Source organism: Nuphar pumila, chromosome 13 (genome assembly GCF_984573655.1).
Source record: "Nuphar pumila chromosome 13, dmNupPumi1.hap1.1, whole genome shotgun sequence".
NCBI lineage: Eukaryota > Viridiplantae > Streptophyta > Magnoliopsida > Nymphaeales > Nymphaeaceae > Nuphar > Nuphar pumila.
Window position 1 is genome coordinate 41,871,343 of NC_143261.1, and position 22,232 is coordinate 41,893,574.

At 37.7% G+C, this 22,232-nt stretch overlaps 1 protein-coding gene across 2 annotated transcripts in view; it reads left to right on the forward strand.

Moving 5' to 3' along the window:
- The first annotated feature begins 342 nt into the window (after positions 1-342).
- The window catches only part of LOC149818272 (peroxisome biogenesis protein 5-like), a 140,637-nt gene continuing 118,747 nt past the window's right edge, over positions 343-22,232 (forward strand). Inside the window, exons 1-7 of one of the 2 annotated variants that reach the window (XM_089986037.1) lie at positions 343-658; positions 14,643-14,765; positions 14,839-15,025; positions 15,543-15,736; positions 15,879-16,124; positions 16,633-16,752; positions 17,501-17,659. In XM_089986037.1, the coding sequence (XP_089842163.1) occupies positions 536-658; positions 14,643-14,765; positions 14,839-15,025; positions 15,543-15,736; positions 15,879-16,124; positions 16,633-16,752; positions 17,501-17,659 (1,152 nt within the window). In that variant the 5' untranslated portion in view covers positions 343-535. The remainder of the gene's footprint in view (positions 659-14,642; positions 14,766-14,838; positions 15,026-15,542; positions 15,737-15,878; positions 16,125-16,632; positions 16,753-17,500; positions 17,660-22,232) is intronic. The other variant, XM_089986036.1, reaches the window with a different exon arrangement.

Genomic DNA, 22,232 nt, shown 5'->3' on the forward strand with positions numbered 1-22,232 from the left:
TTTTAGGTGAAATGAGAAAAATGACACTTAAACTGAGACAAGCTTGGGGTTGGACTTCTATACTGACCTACCAGGTTTGGCATCTGCAAGAGGGGGTGTCTGAGAATGGATGAGAAAAATTTGAAGTGTTTAGGCTATAGTTGAAGTGCTAAGAGTCAGGACATTTGGGACAAGCATGTGTTTTGAGAATTAATTTGCAAAAACAGGAAGCCCATTGTAATAATTTAAGGCCTGCGCGGGTATTCGTAAATAAGGCAAAAGTTGGGCGGCCAGTAGCTTTTCAACCTCGTTCCGTTCAGCCAGGGGCAGGGCTTCAGGCCTTGGCTTGGCTTTGGGGTCACCAGGGGTTATAAAAGCCTGAGCAAGCGGGGAGTGTCCTTGAGGTCACGCTTCATCGTTCATCATCATCCGCCGGGGCTCTCCGTTTCGCTTCTTCCGCGGCCGCTCGATTCTCCTCGGCATCTGACGCTCAGAAGTCGGAATCCCCCGAGGAAAAGAGAAGGAGAATTCCGGCGAAGCATCATCGATAGGAGGGATGGCACTGAGGGAATTAGTAACGGGCGGGGCCGCCTGTGCCGTCCCAGGCTCTGCCTCCGCTTCTTCCAATCCGCTCGGCTCCCTCTCCAACTCTATTCTTGGGTCCTCTTCCAAAACTCAGGTGTGCCCACGACCCTGCTCGCTCTCATTAACGACGTTTCCCCTTTTCTTCTTCTTCCCACGAGTATTTTCTCTCTTCTTTTTTTGGGGCAAAATCCTCCTGCGGCTCTTGCTTATTTTTTGATGCGTTGATCGTTATTTGTCTTCCGGCAGAACCTGTATCTTCTTCTCCCCTTGCTTCAATCTTGTTTATACCGCAAATACCAACGAATTGCATGCTTTCCGCTGTCTCTGTTTTTTGTAACTGAACCCTTCTGTTGACATGCGAATACTAATAAATCAAGTTGCTTACTTTCCGTTCCAATAAATAATCATTTTTTTTTCGATGCGCTCGGTTTGATTCTGGACTTACGATTTCTTCGGTGCACTGTAGCAGCACATGCTACCAAAAACATCGGGAAGCCTCGAAGTTGTGAGTCTCCAATCACGATTTCGTCAAGAAAGTAACTGAATTCTTGGGGATATTGCTAATTGTATCTGAATTTCATATGTGTGTGTGCATGCACGTGCGTGCACGCATGTGGAGTCAGATTGAGTCAAAACAACTTGCAACCATGATCCCAGGTCAGTTGTAGAGGCAGTCGGCTGTAGCACACATGGAAGCAAACAAAGAACTTTCTTATTGAGTTCCCTATGATAATGCCATCATAAAAGATACGAGGTTACATGAAAATGATTATGCCAGGATAATTAAAAGGAAATAGGCAATTTCAGGAAATCACTTGCTCCGAGTATGCTTTGAGGGAGTAACCTTTCTGTAGGAAATACAAATGAGTATATGTTGGAAGCAAAAAATTGAACAGGTTGGGAAAAAAATCATCATCGATGATGAGTTCCTTGGAGGATATTCACCAACTCCACACGTTTTGCAGCATAAGCCCCCCACCTGTTGAGTTGTGGCTTGAATGAGTCCAAGTGGGACCCACATGTGCCACATAAGAGTCTTCTTTGTTTTTATGATAACCCATATGAGATGGGTATGAGAGCCAAAAGGAAACGTATGAGGTTTTCTTGGTTGATTGAAATAGAAAGGAGTGGTGGGGGTCTTACCTTAGACGTGAGGTAAGTTCTTTCCTTTTGGCTCTTGGCCTTTGGGGGTTGATGATAGAGAGAAGAATTTGGCTCTATGGTGGCTCTTTAGGTCCGAGCTTCTCTTGGGTATTGAGAGAAGTAACTGAAGGAGAGAGAGAGAAGGGTATGTTGACTTTTTCTTGGTGACCGAGAGGAAGGTCTTAGCTACATACATCTATCCTCTTGGTAGGTCAAATGATAGGTGTGATTGTTCCTGTTTATGACTTTATTTATTCTTTTTTGTATCAGTGATTGATTATATTAATAAGGACTCTCGATACTCTCCTCGGGATGTAGGCGGTTTTGCTGAACCACGTAAAATTCTTGTGCCTTGTGGTTGTTTGCTTCTTTGTTGGTGATATTGTGATTGTTTGTGTTCCCTACTCACATCAATATTGGATCTGACCTAGCGTGATCCTGGGCATGGGCCTTGAAATCCCCCCCCCCCCCATTGAGAGGCCTCTTGGCTATGTTACAACTAGGGATGGCAGTGGACTGGGGCAAGGGTCGAGGACAAGGTCTCCACCCCCGCTCCGTCTCAAAATTTGAACCTCCATCCCCGCACGAGGATGGATTTTAACCTCCACCCCCGTTTCATGTCCTCCATCCCTGGTCCAAATAGGGTTGAGGCACGACGAGACCCCGTTTCCCCTCGGTCTATTATCATCCCTTAGAAGGATTGGGGATGGGGCGGGGCAAGGCAGAGATTGAGACGGGGACGGGGCGGGGTGGGGGAAAGCGTAAGTCCATCCCCGCCTTCATCCCCGTTTCATGCCCTTCATCCCCAGTCCAAACGGGGCGAGGCGCTGTTTTCCTCCGGTCCACTGCCATCCCTAGTTACAACAATAATTTGTTCTAGAAAACAATGCAACTTATTCATAGGTTTACGAGGTATTCCAAGTGAGTAGAAAAACCTAGTTGTTATGAACCTCCATCACTACCTTGAGCTTTGATCATAGTCATTTTGAACCTCAACAAATAATTGCATTGACAATGCTATATCAAATACCATGAGAAAACTAATGGATCATTCCCAAAGGATACCTGTTGTAGTCTTTGATTTCCATAATTTGGAGGACCACCATTAAAACTTCCCGTGGTTTCAAATGGAGATGAATCAATTTTGATGGTGGCTGATATTTGTCCATTCACAAGGCAAGAGCAAAGCTAAAAGGTGAAAATTACCCTGTTTTAATTCTCTTGTAAGTAGACAATATAGACCAGACAAAAGGAGATAGATACTCCTTAATCCATGCAAGCTATCGAAACAAGAGAGTAGGGAAAAAGAGCAATGAACGAAGAAGAGAGAGAAAACTCTAGAAGAAACTTCATTAGCTAAAACAATAGAAAAAATACATCTTAAAGGGTTAACTTCTTGTGGTTACACTACAGGACAAAGACTGTTAACTCTCTACCTCCTTCTAAAGTACAAAAATGCCCCTCATTAAATAATCTATGTTCAATAAAAAGAGGGTAGCACAAAAGTAACATTACATATGGTATACTAGCATATTACACTTAAGATCCCCCCTCAAACTTGAGATGATGTTAAAAAAATCATCCCAAGTTTGGAAAGAAAGGGCTGAAAGTGTGAAGAAGCCAAATTCTTAGTAAACATATCAACAATTTGATCTTTTGAGCTCACGTGCTCTAACTAAATGATTCCATCTTCATAAGCACTCCTCTTAAAGTGACAATCAATCTTAATATGCTTTGTCCTATCGTGAAATTTAGGATTTTCAGCAACATGAATGGAACTCATATTGTCACAATACAAGAATGTTCTTCCACACCGAGCTCTCTAATAAGCCATCTTAGTCAAATAATTTTCGCAGTAAACTGTGCCATGGTTCTGTACTCAACTGTGGATAAATTAGCACGTTGTTGCTTTTTACTCTTCTAAGTTATCAAGGAACTACCAAGAAAAACACAAAATTCAGTAGTTGAGAGACGATCCCTAGTCGATCCTCAAAAATCTGAATCACAATAAGCTCTGATATCCATGGATGACGAAGCTGAAAAGAACATCCCAAAATACATAATGTCTCACACATACCAAATTATTCTAAGTACAACGGCAAGATGCACTGATGTAGGCAAACTTATGAACTAATGGACAACATGCATTGCATAAGTGATGTCTAGTATGCTGATGGTCAAATATAGCCAGCTGTTTTCACAGGGTCTTAAAGCTTCTATCTATCTGAACTTCTCAACTTGATATTCATTTCTATAGGAGTAGAAACCCTTTTAGAGTCATTTACCAACCTCGCCTTGCTTACAAGATTTGTTGCATATTTATGCTGTGATAGGAGCCCTCTTTTTGGAGTAAGCAATCTCAAGACCTAGAAAATATTTTAAATATCATAGAGCTTTCATTTCGAAGATACCAACTAGCCTGCTTTTGGTATAGACTATTTTCTGCATATCATCTCCTCTAATAATCATTTCATCAACGTACATGAGCAATATATACTTCCCTTGAGCAAATGGGGCCACAAACAGAGCAGGATCATGATGACTTTGCTCAAACCCAAGCGACTTCACAACAGTGCTAAAAAGAGTTGTCAGTTGAGGAAGTGGGAGTGGGAAGTGATTTAAGAAGCAAAAATGGGAAGCGGGAAGTGGGAAGTGAGAAACGTGAAACAAGACACTTCTAAAATTTTAAGAAATGGGAAACACAAAATGCCTTAGAAGCGAGTCAAGAATCATCTCGGAAGCGAGAAGAGAAGCGAACCTGAAGTGACCTAGGAATCGAACCAAGATTCAAAGGGGAAATAAAGAGGGAAGCGACCTAGAATTCAAGTGAAAAATGAATAGGAATCGAACAAGAAACGAAAATGTAATTATAATTTGTTTTAATTCACTAAAATAAAAAATTTATGTTGTCATTGACAAAATAAAACATGAGTAGATAACATTAAAGCTGATCTATTAATCTCAAAGCTCAATCATATATACAAGTGCAACAATTTAACAAATGCATTCAGTTGCAAGCATTTAATAATTAATACATCAAGAAAAATTCATATTTCATATTCCATAATCCATACAACAAGAATTTAAGAACTACTAAAATAATAACATTATCACATTATTGGTAGTAAAAGTCTAAGCTATAAAAAACTATTATCCACTGTCATCGATATTTTGAAAATATCATGATATTTTTAAACTATCATTAGAAACAAAATATCGCGATATTTTTTGATTTTTTTTTTAAATTTTAAGTTTGCATTTCCTATTTTTTGTTTTATTTATATTTTAAAACCTTTAAAACATGTTTCTTTATATTTTTGAAAGAAAAATAATGCAAAACTTATTATTTTCTTAGTTCTTTTGTTATTTATATTTTTTTCAATTTTTTAAACTTCTGAGATTTATCAACTTCTGAAAATCTCTTCAAGAAATACCCTCGTCGAGAAACTACCTTTAACAATGCAGGTGACCATGCTATTATCACAAGATTATCTTGATAATTATCACAAAAGACTTGGAACAGTAAAAACTAAAAACATACGGTTAAAGTTAAACTAAAAGATGAGAGAGAGAGAGAGAGAGAGAGAGAGAGAGAGAGAGAGAGAGAGAGAGAGAGAGAGAGAGAGAGAGAGTTGGGATTTGGGAATGAAAACCACAAACCTTACTTGATTTAGGATTTTTGTATAAACGTTTTATAATAACCATTTTGTCCTTTAAAAAAAACATTGTTTCTTTTTTTTGGTAAAAAACAATTTATTAAAGGGTAAAACCAATGTTGTCAGTATTGGCATTGGCCTTGAATCATTGGGCTGCCGATTTAGCTATATCGGCTAATATCGATACTCACCTGCATCATTCAATATTGCCCCAAAAATAATAAAAAATTATTACGTGTCAATCATTACGTGACACATGTTAAAACCATTAAAATAATTAAAAAATGATATTAAAAAATAATTTTTGGTATTTTTTTACATTTATTAAAAATTAGCCATATCGACTCTACAACATATCAAAATTCTATTGATATGATGTGTATTGGCCGATACACATCGATTCTGATAACATTGGGTAAAACTATTCAAACCCCAAAATATCCGAAAACACGATTCCCAATTCTGGGAATCGTGGGAATCACGTTTCCCTTAAATGGAAATTGGGGAAGTGAGCTTCCCATAGCATTTCAGAAGCGTAGCGTTTCTCGCTTCCAAAACATGTTTCGGGGAAGTGCGCTTCCCCATTACTAATAGCATCCATTAAAAAATGCATTTTCCCATCCAACTGCCAAAGACTCCATTGCCTTATCACAACAACAACAACAAACAATGTCCTTATGGTAGTCATGCAGGCAACCATGGCTAATGTCTCTCCAAAGTCATCCTAAATTGCTGGTTATATTCCTTCGCCACCAATCTAGCCTTATATATTTCAATTAACCCATCTGCATTAGTCTTAATCTTGTAGACCCACTTGCACTCAAAGAATTTTCCTTGGTGGGAGCTCCACAAGATCTCAAACATGAATCCTCTCTAGTGCACTCAACTCCTCAACAATAGCATGCTACAATTCCTCTTTAGAAGAGGCCTTTGCATAAGAGTTAGGCTTGACATAGGAGACAATTAGAGTTAAATAGGTACGGTGTTGAGATGAAGATGAATCATACGACACAAACCGAGTAGGAGGGACATATACTCAAGAGCTTCTACGTACCTGGGGAGGTGAAGGAGCTGAAGATGACTCTGGATTGGTGGACTCTGGATCAGTTGAGAAAGGATCAGAATTGACCTCTATGTTCCCTGCCTCCTCCATCTCTATCCGATCTAAAAAAGGAATTTCTACTACATTCTCTTGTCTTCTGACATGGGTTTGCCAAAATCTGACTCCTCTTAAGAACTCCCTTTCCTTGAACCTCCACTCTTTTCAACTACTCTTTCTTCAGGAAATGGTACCAAGAAAGAAAAATCAATTTCTTTCTTCTTAAGCTCCCATGTTCCAAAGTAAGGTGTGTCCTCATGAAAAACATATCTTGATATCCAAACTCTTTGCCCAAATGAGTCATACCATTTATACCCTTTTTGTCCATGAGAGAACTCCAAGAAGCAACACTTTACATATCCCGGTGAGAACTCATTTCTATATCTATTAGGCAATAGTACAAAATGAGCATATCCAAGGACTTTCGTCATCTTATAATTTGGAACAGTTCCGTACAACTTTTGGAATGGAGATATACCTTTAAGTGACCCTGATGTCATCCGATTGATCTAATATATTGCCATGCACACTGCATCACCCAAAAGCCTCTAGAAACACATCCACCAAAGAACAATGCTCTAATAGTTTCTAAAATATGTCTGTTTTTCCTCTTTGTTAGACCATTTTGCTCAGGAGTATATGGAAATGTTTTCTGATGCTCAATTTCCTTTTCATGCAAAATTTTTTCAAATACACCACTAGCATGTTCTTCACCTGAATTCATCGCAATTAACCAATCGAAGCATGTCAATCAAAGGCGCCATTGTTTTAAGAACACAACTCATTCCCTTCCAAAATTTTGAACTCAAAATCATGTTTTCATATCTTTTACCAACTGACGTTTTTGAGAAACTACTTTTGCCCGATCATCTCCAACAAACATGGACCTTAGGCCTTTTTTGCAATTGTATATGCTTTCTAGAGTCAAAAACCTAGTAGCAAATCTTGTCCCTGCAGGCCTATGTAAGTTTTTTTGTATATGCGCTCTCATCATACTCAACAATTGAGTATGTTTGTATATGAATACTACCAATTGCCTTGCTTTTCCAAAAATGTTCTTCAACTATTTCAATTCTCTTATATCTTTCAACATCAAATCTATATAATGTGCAACACAAGGAGTCCAAAATAAATGTGTTCTCTTATCCATCAACAACTTACCCACTTTGACATAGTTAGGAGGCATTATTGGTAACAACTTGAACCACATTCTCCTCTCCAACTTCTTCAACAATATTATTCAACAATGTAAAAAAAAAATTTACATCTTTTACTTCATTTGATGTATCAATCGATTTTAAAAACATTGTTCCCAAAGGACAATTAACTAAAAAATTAATAAATGTATGCCCTTTTGTATCATTCCAGCCATCTGACATTATGTTGCATCCATATTTGGACCAATGCACTTTGTATTGGTTCAAAAACTCCTTTATTTTCTTTATTTAAAAGTGGTTCTCGTAGTTCGTGATATGATGGAGGCTTCACCCCTGGTCCAGATTTGCCTATAGCTTCAATCATATTGTAAAATCAAGGCAATTTTGCTGTATTAAAATGTATTCCACCATCATAAAACCACCTACTAATGTACTCGCACACTGTTTCCCTTCTTTTTTGAAGCGATTCTCTAACGTGGTTTGTTTGTTTGCTTGCCTTCATTTTCTCTGCTAGATCACTTCAAAAGTATAAATCCATAGACCCTTTTGCTTGTGATGGTCTTAAGCCGAATATACTACTCGACTGCCCCTTTATATGCGAAACTGTAGCATGTCCTTCGCCAGAATCAGAAGCTGAGAACAAACTTTCACTTCTTTCATATATATTAACTGTCTCTCTCTTATTTTTTTTTCATCTCTCTTCTTCTTCGATTCCTCCATGTAAGAAAGTACTTGCTTGATTTCTGTAGTTGTTTCATCACAAGCCTTCACATTTCCTCCAATTCCAAGTAGATGCTACATTATTCTATATATGCCTCTTTTATAAGTTATTCCACATCTAATGCATGCCAAAGAATTCGAATCGTGTTTATCCTTAATGTAGGCCCACTCCCATGCTGGATCACTTGATCTTTGCTTTAAGTTTTGCATATCTTCCAAATTTGGAAATGTCGAGCTTGGAGTGGATTCGCTAGCACTTGCAGAAGAAGCCCCTTCCATCGTTCTAAAAAATGATAAGAATCAAGTAATGTGTTCAATCAGTGATAAGGAAAACAATTAAATAAGCAAAGCAAACAACCATTAACAAATGCCAAATAATTTAAAAATAATCTAAGTTCTTAAAAGAAAATGCTAAAACTAACAACAAACATGTATCCAACATAAAATTAATCAACACCAAATGCACAGAGCATAAAATATTGCTATCATAAAGCATAGTAAACATGTTATATTACAAAACTTGCCCAAATATTGTTAAGACTAACAGCCTGTGCAACACACAATTTAGAAAGAAAAAAAGTTGATAATACAAACCGCCTACCCAAATCTTATATACACACACATAACTAATATATATATATATATATATATATATATATATATATATATATATATATATATATATATATATATATATAATGAGTAATACTAAAATCACCCAGTTAAAAAAGTTTGAAAAAAATACACAATTTAGAGAAAAAAAATCAAAGAAACATAAACATATTACATGGATACTAATAAGTAATAATAGTTCAACACACAATCACAAAATCAGCCGCAGCAAAAAAACATTTCAACTAAAAATGAGAGAGAGAGAGAGAGAGAGAGAGAGAGAGAGAGAGAGAGAGAGAGAGAGTACCTTTCTTTTTTTCTTCTTCTTCTTCTTTGTGCCCTAATGGGAGAGAGTCGAATGAAAATGAAAAGAAAAGGGGGAAAAGCCTTTTCCCCCCTTTTTATAGTTGTTGACACTCGGTCAACGACTTCTTCTGCCTAGACGGAAAAGTAGGCCCCACCGCCCAAACTGCATAGCCCAGGCCGCCGAGGCACTCTACCTTTCTTTTTTTCTTCTTCTTCTTTGTGCCCTAATGGGAGAGAGTCGAATGAAAATGAAAAGAAAAGGGGGAAAAGCCTTTTTCCCCCTTTTTATAGTTGTTGACACTCGGTCAACGACTTCTTCTGCCTAGACGGAAAAGTAGGCCCCCACCGCCCAAACTGCATAGCCCAGGCCGCCGAGGCACCGCCTTTGACAACCAAGGGTGCCACAAAACTGATTCATTCACCACAACTCCATTCAGACCGGTTTCAAACTCCTCTGCTTGCTCATGTCCAACCAATGAAGAATCTGCTGCTGCATCTTCTTCAAAAGCTAGAGTTGACCACCACCTAACTGCTCTGAAGATCTCTCTCTAGAAGGAACAAACTGAAAACCAACATCAGTGTGGGCATTATTGGGCTTAGTGCCTTCACCATTAGGAGACATTGCATAAGCTCCACCTTTTTTTTCTTTAGAGCTGGACAAGGGCTTTTCATGTGACTAAGGCCCTTGTAGTAGTAATATTAAATTGAACTTAAGTCACCTCTACCTCCAGCTCTTCTACCACCAAATCTACCACATGATTGTTGAGAAACGACCATAACTTAATCACCAGGAGGATATGTGCCAATCGACTTCATCTTGGTCTCTTCAGCAATCAACTTTGCCAATGCATGGGCCACTTAGGGTAGAAGTGCCCTGTGAAGTATGGCACTCCTTACCCCATCAAACTCAGTGCCCTGTGAATTATGGCACTCCTTACCCCATCAAACTAGGTGCAAAACACAAAGGAACTCTATCAATCTGCTTGTCTCTCTTTGCTGATCAACCATATTCACACAAGTCTGACAACCATTACCCTTCTCACACTTTATACACTTTTCACATTTACTAGCCCTTCTATGGGGGCAAGAGAATCCCAAACTCTACATCTAAGAATATAATTCCTCTAAAGACTTGTTCCCTTGTTTCGTAGCTCTTACCTCATGCACAAGTTGATATTGGATGTACAAGTTGAATGCCTTCTCCCTTCTCCATCTTACACCACAACCTCCAAACTACAAGATAATTTGCTGCAAACAAACACCAAATTTGCTATGCAAATATCTGCAGATACCACCTATCCAACTACCATAGCAAGTAGCAACTTAAAGCAAATCAACCACTACAAGAATACCCTTTTTAACTCACTTTAAGTTGCTTAAGAGCACAGGAACATCATTCAAAATTACCAAAAACTGAAAAAATCGTCTGATAGATTATGATTCACGGTCACCAAATTAAAACCCACAAAAATCTGCAGCAATATATGTACTGCCAACAGTCATACACATAAAACTGCATAAAAATAGGTACCGTTTGTTCTAAATTTACAAAAACACAATAGAACTCATTCAAACCTTCGAAACAGAGGCTACAATCAGTTCGGAATGTCTCTAATAGCAAAAACGACGTAAATCCAATCAAATAGGGTCATACAAAACCATTGATATCCTGGATTTTAACTGATTTCATAAATCTAGAGCCTAGACATTGTTCATCCAAGAATCCAGAAATTCATAGAAAATTGACCAAAATTCAAATCTCATCTAATCAACGAGATTTTTAATTCATAGGCCTTTTAAAATTGAGTTCTAGCTGAACCACACCTCAATCAATCAAAACCCCAAATATGACTCCGGCGTCAACACTTGAGCACACCAAATGAGGTTCGTATGAACTCTGCAAGAATGCAGCCTTCTTCTTTGCCAGCACTCTTAATTCAACAGTCTCTTGTTCCGAAAATGACTCTGATACCACATGGAAACAAGAGATTAGGGAAACAAAAGCAATGAACAATGAAGAGTGAGAAAAAACTCTAGAAGAAACTTCATTAGCTAAAGCAATAGAAAGAATCAGTGTTATAAAAAACGCGCCTTGAGGTGCAAAAGGCGAGCCTCGCCTTAAGGCGCGCCCCCCTGCGCCTCAATGCGCAAGCCTGAGGCATGAGCGCAAAAGAAAAAAGAAACAGAAAGAAGAAGATTTTATATTGCTTATTGGTTGTTTGCATTATAGGACATTAGATTTTTTAATTATATAATTAGTTTTCCAGTTATGTAAGCAGTTTCTTAGTTACTTGAATTAATTAGTTTACTTTACTTTTATTTTTAATTAGTAAGCTTTTAATTAGTTTATTTTGCTTTTTATATGTTAATCTCATATTTTTTAGTACTTATTTGAGATTTTCTATTGCTTATTGGTTGTTGCTTGCTTTATAGGACATTATATTTTTCAATTATATAATTAGTTTTCCAGTTATGTAATCAGCTTCTTAGCTACTTTGAATTAATTAGTTTATTTTACTTTTATTTTTAATTAGTTTATTTTGCTTTTTATATGTTAATCTCATATTTTTAGTACTTATTTGAGATTTTCTATTGCTTATTGGTTGTTGCTTTATAGGACATTATATTTTTCAATTATATAATTAGTTTTCCAGTTATGTAATCAGTCTTTTAGTTACTTTTATATGTTAATCTTATATTTTTATTACTGATTTGAGATTTTCTATTTCTTATTGGTTGTTACTTCATCAATAAAGCATTTCTTTATTTTATTTGTATTTTTAGATATTTTTTAAAGTTTTCAAAAAAATTTTTGAGGCATACTCTTTACGCCTCGAGGCTTACTCCTCGCCTCAGTTTTCGGTGGAGTGCCTCGCTACGCCTCAACACTTTTCACAACACTTGAAAGAATACATCTTAAAGGGTCAACCCCCCTTGTGATTACAACACAGGATAAAGACAAAGACTGTTGACTCTCTACCTCCTACTAAAGTATTAAAATACACCTCATTAAATAATCTATATACAATAAGAAAGTGGGTAGCACAAAAGTAACATTACATATGGTACACTAGCATATTACACTTCTCAACACAAGCTAACCAGTAAAAAAATTAGGAAATTTTCTAGAGAAGCACATAAATTTTGGTTTAAGAACAAGTATAACAAAAATTGAATATACAGAGTGCAAGTTTAATACAAAAGCTAGTGAGAGTAGGGATGGCAGTGGACCGGGGCGGGGGACAAAGTCTCCACCCCCGCCCCGTCTCAAAATCCAAACCTCCATCCCCGCCCGGGGATGGATTTTAATCTCCACCCCCGCCTCCATCCCCGTTTCAAGTCCTCCATCCCCGGTCCAAACTGGAGCGAGGCGGGGCGGGGCTCCGTTCCCCCCGGTCTATACTCATCCCTTGAAGGATTGGGGATAGGGCGGGGACTCTGACGGGGACGGGACGGAGCGGGGCGGGGCGGGGCGGGGGAAAGCGTAAGTCCATCCCCGCACGGGGATAGATTTTAACCTTCATCCCTGCCTCCATCCCCGTTTCGTGCCCTTCATCCCCGGTCCAAACGGGGCGAGGCTGGGTGGGGCCCTATTGTCCCCCGGTCCACTGCCATCCCTAAGTGAGAGCAATGCCATAAGGAAACAAGATCTGCCCGTTCAACAATCCCATAAGTTGATTAGGATCTATATTATAATAAAATGATGGATTTGAAGAAGATATCACTAATAGGATTAGTGTCGGTTGGTTAAGTGGAGACAAGTTAGTGGCATGTTATGTGATAAAAGAGATTACCTGTATGATTGTAAGGATGTTTCTAGAAGATTACTATAAGACTAGTGCAGAATGTTGGGCAGTATGAAGCGACAAGAAGACAAAGTGCATGTCGCAAAGATGCTTATGCTAAGATTTATGCCTGAGGTTATGAGAAAGGAAAAAATTAGAAATGAATATATCATAATACGCCTAGGAGTCAAATCAATAAAAAATAAAATAAGTTAATGTCATTTAAGATGGTTTGAACATGTTGCATTCAGACCTGTTACAACTTTTGTGAGAAAAGGCTGAGATGATACAAGTAGAAAGAACTAGGAAAAAAAAGACCATTGAAGACTTGGAAAGAGGCAGTTAGAGGTGACATGAAGGATTCTAAAGTGAATGGAAAATAGGACCTGCAAAGCTGAACCCATGTAGTTGGGATGAGGTTTGATGATGATGATGATGCACTTTGGCCAATAAAATGTGCAATCATTTTCTCAAACTGTCAAAATTGCTCCTAAACTTGTCCTTTCTTAATAAAAACAAAATTTTGTCCGTTTAAAACAAGTTCTATTAACCCAACTTCAGTTAGAAGGTTATAATTAAAGTTTTATCTTGTTATATATCTCTCTCTCTACATGGGTTGCAGCGGTTGCTCCTTTTCCTTCCTTTCACTTAAAGTCATCTAACTGTTTCCTTGAAATGCAAATTTGCACGGGCAATCATGACTTTGGATGCCAAATCAGTCATTTCATCCTATGTTAGCCTGTTTTTCTAGTTTTCTTTTGAGGGAAAAACAGGCATTGCATCATAATTCAACCACAGCTGTAATAATAGGAGTTTAAGTCGCCTTTTTTTAACATCTTAGGAAACTTATGTCTGTTTTTTATTATGGATGGATTGGGTTCTTTGTAGAAATTACCCCAAACTGTTTTAAGATGATTAAAGCATGTGGGAGCCTGATCTGTTGAGCTTGAGCCTATGTGACTTAGAAAGCTTAGTTATGCAGGAAATGGAAAATTCCTCCATAGTGGAAATGATGTGAAGAAAATTGAAAAAATTGAAAAAATTGAAAACTGGGGGCAAAAAGATGTGCGGGATTACTGCAGGGATTCCGGTTCATGGTAATCATGCATGCAGGTCAGAAACATCAGCAAGGGATCATGGCAAGCAAACTTTTCAGAATTGTACATTGCATGAATCTCCCATGAAGTCCTAGCTTTAATGCCATGTAAAATGGTGATTAATAATAGAGACCAAGTGTCATTGATCAACAGTGGGAGCAAGCCATGCTGAAGTTCCGGAGTCTGCATACATAGGAAAAACAGATCACTTGTTACATCTGACACATTGACAATGAGATAATGACTATGTAGGTGGTTAAAAGAGCAAAACAATTTAAAAATGGAGTCCAGAGAGAGAATTTTATAGATGCATATTGTATGCACTGAGTATTCCACCGGCAACATGCGTTTGAGCAAAGAAGCATTGCAAACTGTTGATGACTTTTAGTAAAATTTCTTATTGAATATTTTCTGCTCTATCTTATGCTAGGCCTATTTTGCTAATCATTCAAATGCAAAGAAGTTCCATCTATAGTTATTTTTTCAATCATATTTTGTTATAGGAAAGGTTAAAGGAGCTACCAGGAACAACAGTTACCAGCTTCGATGCTGGCAACTTCAGCGCTGAAGGTCCCTTGTTAACTCTTCCAGGTTCAGAAGATAAAAATGAGTTCCCAGACAGTCAGGTTTGTTCCTGTTCTTTCATGCACTTCTGGAAGGATCTTGTTAGAATTTTTTTGACACATTTACTTCCTTCAGATCTCAGAGTTTCTTCAAAGTTACCACTCTGCGGAGCATGGCGGTCTTGGTGAAGCCTGGAATGAGATTCATCGTTCACACGTTCATCCATTTCCTCACAGTCAAGTCAGAGAAAGTCAACCCCAGTTTGCTGAGTTTGAGCGGATTTACAATCATGTTAGTCCTTTCCCACAACCCACTTTGGAAGGTCAGGCCAAATATGATACTAATCTCTTCTGTTATTCATAAACTTAACATGCGTTTCACTTGATACTAGGATTAGAAATTTCATTCTCATTCCAAAATATTTCTGATTATATTGTATCTTTTTATTCATTATATTTTGCATTGTCGTTTTCTAATTGAAGCATTTAATTTCTGACATAAAGGAAGCTTCCATTGTATGCTTCTGCCGTCAATAATTTTATATCTGTTATCCATACACGTATCCATGTGTTAGGGTCTAACCCCAATTTGATAATAAATTACAAGGAACCTGTAAATGTTTGTTACTTGCGAAAATGGCTCATGAAGTGACTGATTTTGTAGTTTAATCTAGTTAAATGTCAGACATCCATCATCTGTTGAAAGAATTTTATTTGAAAAGGAAACTCTTTGTTACGTTATTGCCACATTAGCACTGCACTGCCATACTTCACATTTCTTATTTGTTCTTTCCTGTAGGTGCAGAATTGACTTTTTGTCTGTTTCTACCCTTTTTACAGGTCCTCCACAAAGTATTTTGTCCAGCTTTCTGCATTCTTTTGTGGATAGTGGTCGAGCTGGTATTCCTTTTCATCCAGTAGTGCTTCCAGTGTTGGGTTTGTCTGAATCTGATAAACGGTGTATATTGGATCGTAGCAGCATAATGGCCCGACATTTTTTTGCTGATAAGAGTGATGATTATATTAATGCCCAGGTCTACCACTTAACATGGTTTTTAGTTGCAGTTTTGGTTGCATAAGCTTTTATGTTGCTTATGTTGTTCTGTCCTTGTACTACGCCTTCCATATCTTCTAATTTATTTGCCTGTAATCTAATACAAATGGTTTCTTTCCCAGGTAACGGCACTGTTACATTCTTTAGACATTGATAATGATCTGCGGGCTAAGGGGCATCAACGGGGAAAGTACCCTGAATTGGAAGAATATTGGACTGAATCACAAGGTGCCTCAAACTATGCAACTGCAAATGCTGCTCATAGATGGGTTGATGAGTATACCCAGAGCAGATCACAATCTGAGTCTTGGGCAGATGCTTTTGAGAAACAACATGGTGTGGACAGTTGGATCTCTCAGTTTGAGCAGGTTGTTGCATATACCGAGTTGACCTTTCTCTTCTTCTGTTTTTCTGTCAAAACATTATGTGATGAGGTGTATCTAGAAAACTAAAAACTAAAGTAATGTAGGACCAGCTACAGGAAATAGTATTTGCACCTGCTGATTGTTGCTGTGGCAATCTGATTGGGAGAATGGGAAAATACAACTTGCATGTGGGCTTGTAATTTTTTTTTAATAATTATGAATTCATCTGTCTATATTGCGGATGACATTCATTTCTCCTTTGCTCAAGTTGGTGTCAAAATTCCTTCTCTCTCTGTGTATCTGTGTGCATGGCATGTATGTACATGTCGGCATGTGTGTGTGCATTGCATGCATGGTTTGTGAGGCAGGAGGGGGTCGGATTGTGCACATATCCACATGCATGTCTATGTGCTTGTTTATTTTTTGGAACATTTTTTCTGTAGGCTGAAGATTGTTTTAGATGAATGTATGATGCCATTTTTATTATTATTTTTTCTTAATTTCATTTCAGGATCAACAAATGGCATCAAGCAGTCAAATAGCAGGTACAAGCATGTCGAACTTAGCGGCAATGGAACAGTCTCGCTTGCTCGCTCATACATTAGCACAAAATGAAGATCCAAGATTTCAGGCATGTTTTGGAGATGACATTTAGACTTCCATTGCAGTCTTGCTATTTCATTATCGCTTAATTTTATGGTTCTTCTATGGTTATATGAATAGGTACTTATATTTGTTTTGTACTCTGTAATATTATCCATTGATGGATGTTTTTTCAGTTGGAGTCTAATGAAGGATGATAAAGGTGGCATGTTCTTAGGTTGAAATTTGTTTATTCTATCTTGTTCTTTGTGAACCTTATTTTGGTGGCCTGTAATATAGGTGAATGCTCTTTTAATAGAACTTTGTCAGAAATAAAAGGAACCTTCATTCCAGAACAAAATATTATACATATTATAGTAAGTTTTCATAATAATGACATGAGAAGTTTGCCAAGTTCTTTTCTTTTTTCTTTTTTAAGGTTTATCCCCTGAGATTCAAATTACAGTGGACTGCCAATAAGGGGAGAAGATCAAAAGGAAATGATGGCTGCATACAAAATTTCATTTGTATAATGTGTTGTGTCCTCTCTAGTTTGAAAGGGATTTTCATTAAATTTTTACTTGTAAGACTTATGGTTATATTGCTGAAAAGTAAATGTGTTGGCATTCTTATTGCTACAGTCTGATCTTATATTATTCCCTTCCATTTTACTCTTGCTGGATAAGAAACTGTGTTTATTTTTTCCTGAATTGTCACCTTCATAAGCCTATTCTTACTTTCCCAATTTTATTGTTATATGTTTTGTACACATTCTCATGTGCAAATATGATGAGCAGAATTCAAAGTTCCTTCAATTTGTGTCAAAGATGAGCCGTGGGGAGTTAATTGTTGATGACAATCAAGTCAAGCCAGCAACATCATCTCTTTCTAATGATTGGTCAGAGGAGTACCATCAACAGTATGATGCGACCATGGATTCTCGGGCCAATCAGTTTGTAAGTGTATTTTCACAATTTTATTACAAATAAAAAAACAGAACTGCATTTAGTTAAGAAAAATGGTAAAAAAAAATGAAATATATTTTTTGCATATATTCTACTCAAACTAGGTCTTATACATATGCTGCCTTGATTTTCCAGCACCTATAAATATGTAATGTATCTGTCTACAATAAATTTTTCTTGAAAAAAACTCCTGTAAGTATATAGTCATCGATGAATACTAATGATTTATATATGCTGCTTACAAATTGCAACACATTACAAGAAAGATGTGCATGCTTTCTCAATATATATTTACACCATGTAAACGCAACTATTTGCTTTTGTCCAGAAATTCTAGTAAATATAATATGCCAAAGTGAATATGCAAATATTAGGAATATGGAAATTCCAGCAAATATAATATGCCAAAGTGAATATGCACATACTAGGAATATGGAATACTTATACTCCTTAGATGGAAATTTTCAGCCCAAAACAAAATGACTGCAGTCTGTGGAATGTGTAATGCACCAAATTGGCAGTGCTAAAGATTATTGCCTCTTATATCTCTCCAAACCCTATAGAAATATCATTAGATTCTTACACACTGAAACTTACAGTAGTTTCTCTCCATGTGATCTGTAAGCTATAACTGAGCGGATATATAGATGGTGACTAGTCACAAGCTAAAGTTTATTGTCTCTTGAAAGAGTCATGCTCACTGTTAAAGGATTAAAATTCTTTGAAAAGGCATTTGAATACATGGAGGTTCATGTCTTCAGGAAATCAACATTATTCTTTTGTTGCGACTTCTCATATTTCAAGAGACTTTCCTTCATTTATGTACTTATACTATCATTAATATGAAAAGATGATTATGAAGAGGCAATTAGGACAGGCTCAAGATCTTTAGAAACTTACCTTGATGGATCCGTGCGATCGTCCTCGCTCTGATACCATATCAGATTTGAGGTATTTTCAATTTCAGCATAAGAAAACAGGAATAGAGGAGACAAGTAGAAGGATTTCTTGAATTCACGTCTTCCCTATGTGGGCATATCGTGAGACTCTTGTATATATATGATTCAGTTACAAATACAATTGATTTCTATGTCACATGGGTACGGGTACGCAAGGTACGACACAATACTTTAAAAAAATGCGGGTACGGGGACACGGCTATATATATATATATATATATATATATATATATATATATATATATATATATGAGAAATGGTTTTATGGGCGGCAGTCCAAGATCTATGTTTGTAAACATAAAAAATTAAATTTTTTGATGTTTTTAATAAATGTGAGGGGTAAACTGATATTTTTGATAAAGGAAAGGTTTGGCTGAAATTTTCAATAAAGAAGGGGGCAGGAAAGGTAAAATGAAAAAAAAAAGAGAGGTGGGGTATAAAAAAATGAAGAGGGCAAGGGGGGAATGAATCGATTTGTCTCACCGCCTCTCTCTCTCTCGGTCTGAAACTGAAGAAGGACAAAGAGAGAAGTCCGAAATAGGAGGCGAAGAAGGAAGAGGTACTTCTCTCTTTTCCGCAGAGAGAGAGAGAGAGAGAGAGAGAGAGAGAGAGAGAGAGAGAGAGAGAGAGAGAGAGAGAGAGAGAGAGAGAGAGAGAGTAAACGTCTCTCTCTCTTTTCTGCAGGGCGGGAAAACGAGAGGGGGGGGGGGTGAAGAGGGGGAAAAGGGCCCCTTTGACCCAGGTCAACACCCCAAAAATAAACAGTTTGGGTTGGGTCAGTCCGACCCGACCTGGTGCGTACCTGCTCCGCGTCTGGTACCCGTACCCATACCCATGTCAACATGGGCACGGCATGTCAGATGGAGTGTCGGTCTGACATAGATTGATTTACAAAATACCCCAGATCAATAACATATACTAAAACATACAAGAGGGTTAATAAAACAGGAATAGGAAAAATGAATACATAACAACGGGGCTATCCGGATTTAGATCCAATATGAAATGTCCAGATCTGGACCAGGGTCACGTCTAAATAGCTTTATCGATGAAAACTAATTCTGGACAATCTCTGCTAACCTTATTGTGTAACCATCGTTTAGAACATTCAAAATGAAGCATAACATTTCTGCATGTGTCAATTAATTCCTATTTGTTCAAATATGATGTATTATGGAGATATCACAACCTCTTGGTCATTCATTGTCAAATGTGGAACTCAATTTGTGCGAGTCTTCATGTTTTGATCACTAAAGTTGTTCATGGAGATCTATCACACATGCTTTTTTATTTTTTATTTTTAAGGACACTGATTCTCAACTTAGTGTCATATAGTTCAAGGTGCCTTTCTGTTTCTGCTTAAATGTGTACACATTGCATAGTAATTAGAGTCCTAAATAAAACTGGAACATAATCATGTTTTATTAGTTGCAAATTCCACCAGTGTAGGGGATGGGATTTCAACCTTGTAGTTACAATAAAATATCTGATGAATATGTTTTTCTTTTTATGAATTTTCCTCATTCATTTTTTCGAAACATCTTGTCTCGCTATCTTTTAATTGGGGTTTGATTCCGACAATGTAATTAATGCCTCTGGAAGCTGGTGTTCATTTTTTCATCTAAAGATGTCTGCTGTGAGATGCTAGTTTTTCAGCACCCATAATGGTTTGGGCACACAACAAGCCTATAGCAAATATAATGATCCTAAAAAATTCTCACTAGTGATGCCATGAATTTACACAGATTTTTTTTTACATGCAACTTCAATGTATTCACCAGTGACCAGTTTTAGTCTTCACCAAGTCATATCAATGTGATTGCTTCCAGTTGTTATTCTCCTTGGCTCAAGGTTATTGCAAGCTAACAAATGCATCATAAATGATGCAACTTTTCTTGAAAATATTTTATGCAAACCGTGCATCAAATCTTAAATTAACCGGTTCACACTAGTGGTGAAGTCTGAGTCGAACTCAGGAAACAGGTTTATAACTTTTGTACTCCACACAAGAACGAACTTTATTGCCTTAAATGAAATGTAAATAAAACGTGCTACCCTATTAAAGAGGTTCAAGCAGAAATAAAAATTATTATAACCCAATAAATTGAATGGCCTGAGGCCCTAAAAAGTAAAAATACAGAAAAGCCAAAATTTGCTGGGCTCTTTTCGCTCGCAATCTAGCTTCCCTTGTCTGCACCGGCACGACCCTCGCTATTGCGTTATAGTCAACAAGCACGAACCCACTTGTAAAACACAAAACCACAAGACAAATGAAACACTAGACTTCCTAATCTAGTTAATGTTAGTTGCAGGAAATAAAGAAAATCTAAAAACTAAAAAATATTTCTGTATAACTAATTCTGAAGACAAGAAAAATCTAGACAAAACGAAATCAATAACCTCCCTAATCTAATAGCAAACTGACAAAAATAAAGCAGGTAAAGCTCATGAATCAAATTCCGCCGTGCCTACTTTTTAAATCTGATCAATAAAACAAAGAGTGTAATCGGGCTGTCAGATGGTTCAGCCGATCAGATCGATTGGCAGATCAGCATGCTGTCACGCTGGTTGGGTTGCGGATAAGGCCAGATCTGGTCGTAATAAGATGTCAGCCGAGTCTGACCGGATTGGGTCTGTGCCGCTGCGTGCAGCAGTCCTGATAAAAAAAAATAAGCAGGCCTGATTTGCGCCGATTTGTAACAAAAATGCAGATTGAATCTACTGGGCTGAATTGGATAAACCAAAAAGAAAACGCAGGCAGATTGATTCAAGTGGCTTGGGTCGGCTAGAACATCATCAAATCAGATTTGCATGAATCGGTTGACTGAATCTGACCCAATAGCCGACCACTAGTCTACTGCAGACTTGTTTTTTTTTATAAAACTAGCAGATCGGATCCGATTGGTATGCCGACCAGATCGGGACTGGGCAAAACTAGCAGATCTGACCTGCCACTGCTGGCAGATCTGATGAAATAATTAGGCTTAGCTGGCCTGATCTGATCTGGCTAAAACTGTTGATCAGATCAAGGCTGGCTTGGTCCCAGATTGGATCCGTTGCAGTTCGGTAAACCTGACCCAGCAAAAAAAATTCTGCAGATCAGTCTGCTGCAGCCGATTGAATAACCCGGCCAGATTGAGTCTGGTCTTCAGCGGCTTGCTGGGCTTTCAAAGTAATCAGATCAGGCCAGTTCTGATCGAAAGACCAGATTGCCAAATCAAATAAAAAAATATGAAGAACAACCCTTATTTTGGTTTTGTGTTTTCAATTTAAACAAAGAAAAAAAAACAAAAACTAATGTATACTGGAGAATAAATTAATCAAAACTTATATTATGCAACTAAAGAAAAAAAATTAATGCAATGAACGAGACTACCTATATGCAATAAAAGGGAGGAGGAGAAGAGACGTACCTGGGGTTGCCTTCGACGGAGTGGGGAGAACAGAGCAGTTTTCCACGATGATCACACTTCACGCAGCACCTCCGGCGATGAGAGAAAAAGAAGAAGAAGCCGGTGAGGAAAAAGGGAGAGAAGGGAAGAAGAAAAGGGGAAGAGAGAGAGAGAGAGAGAGAGAGAGAGAGAGAGAGAGAGAGAGAGAGAGAG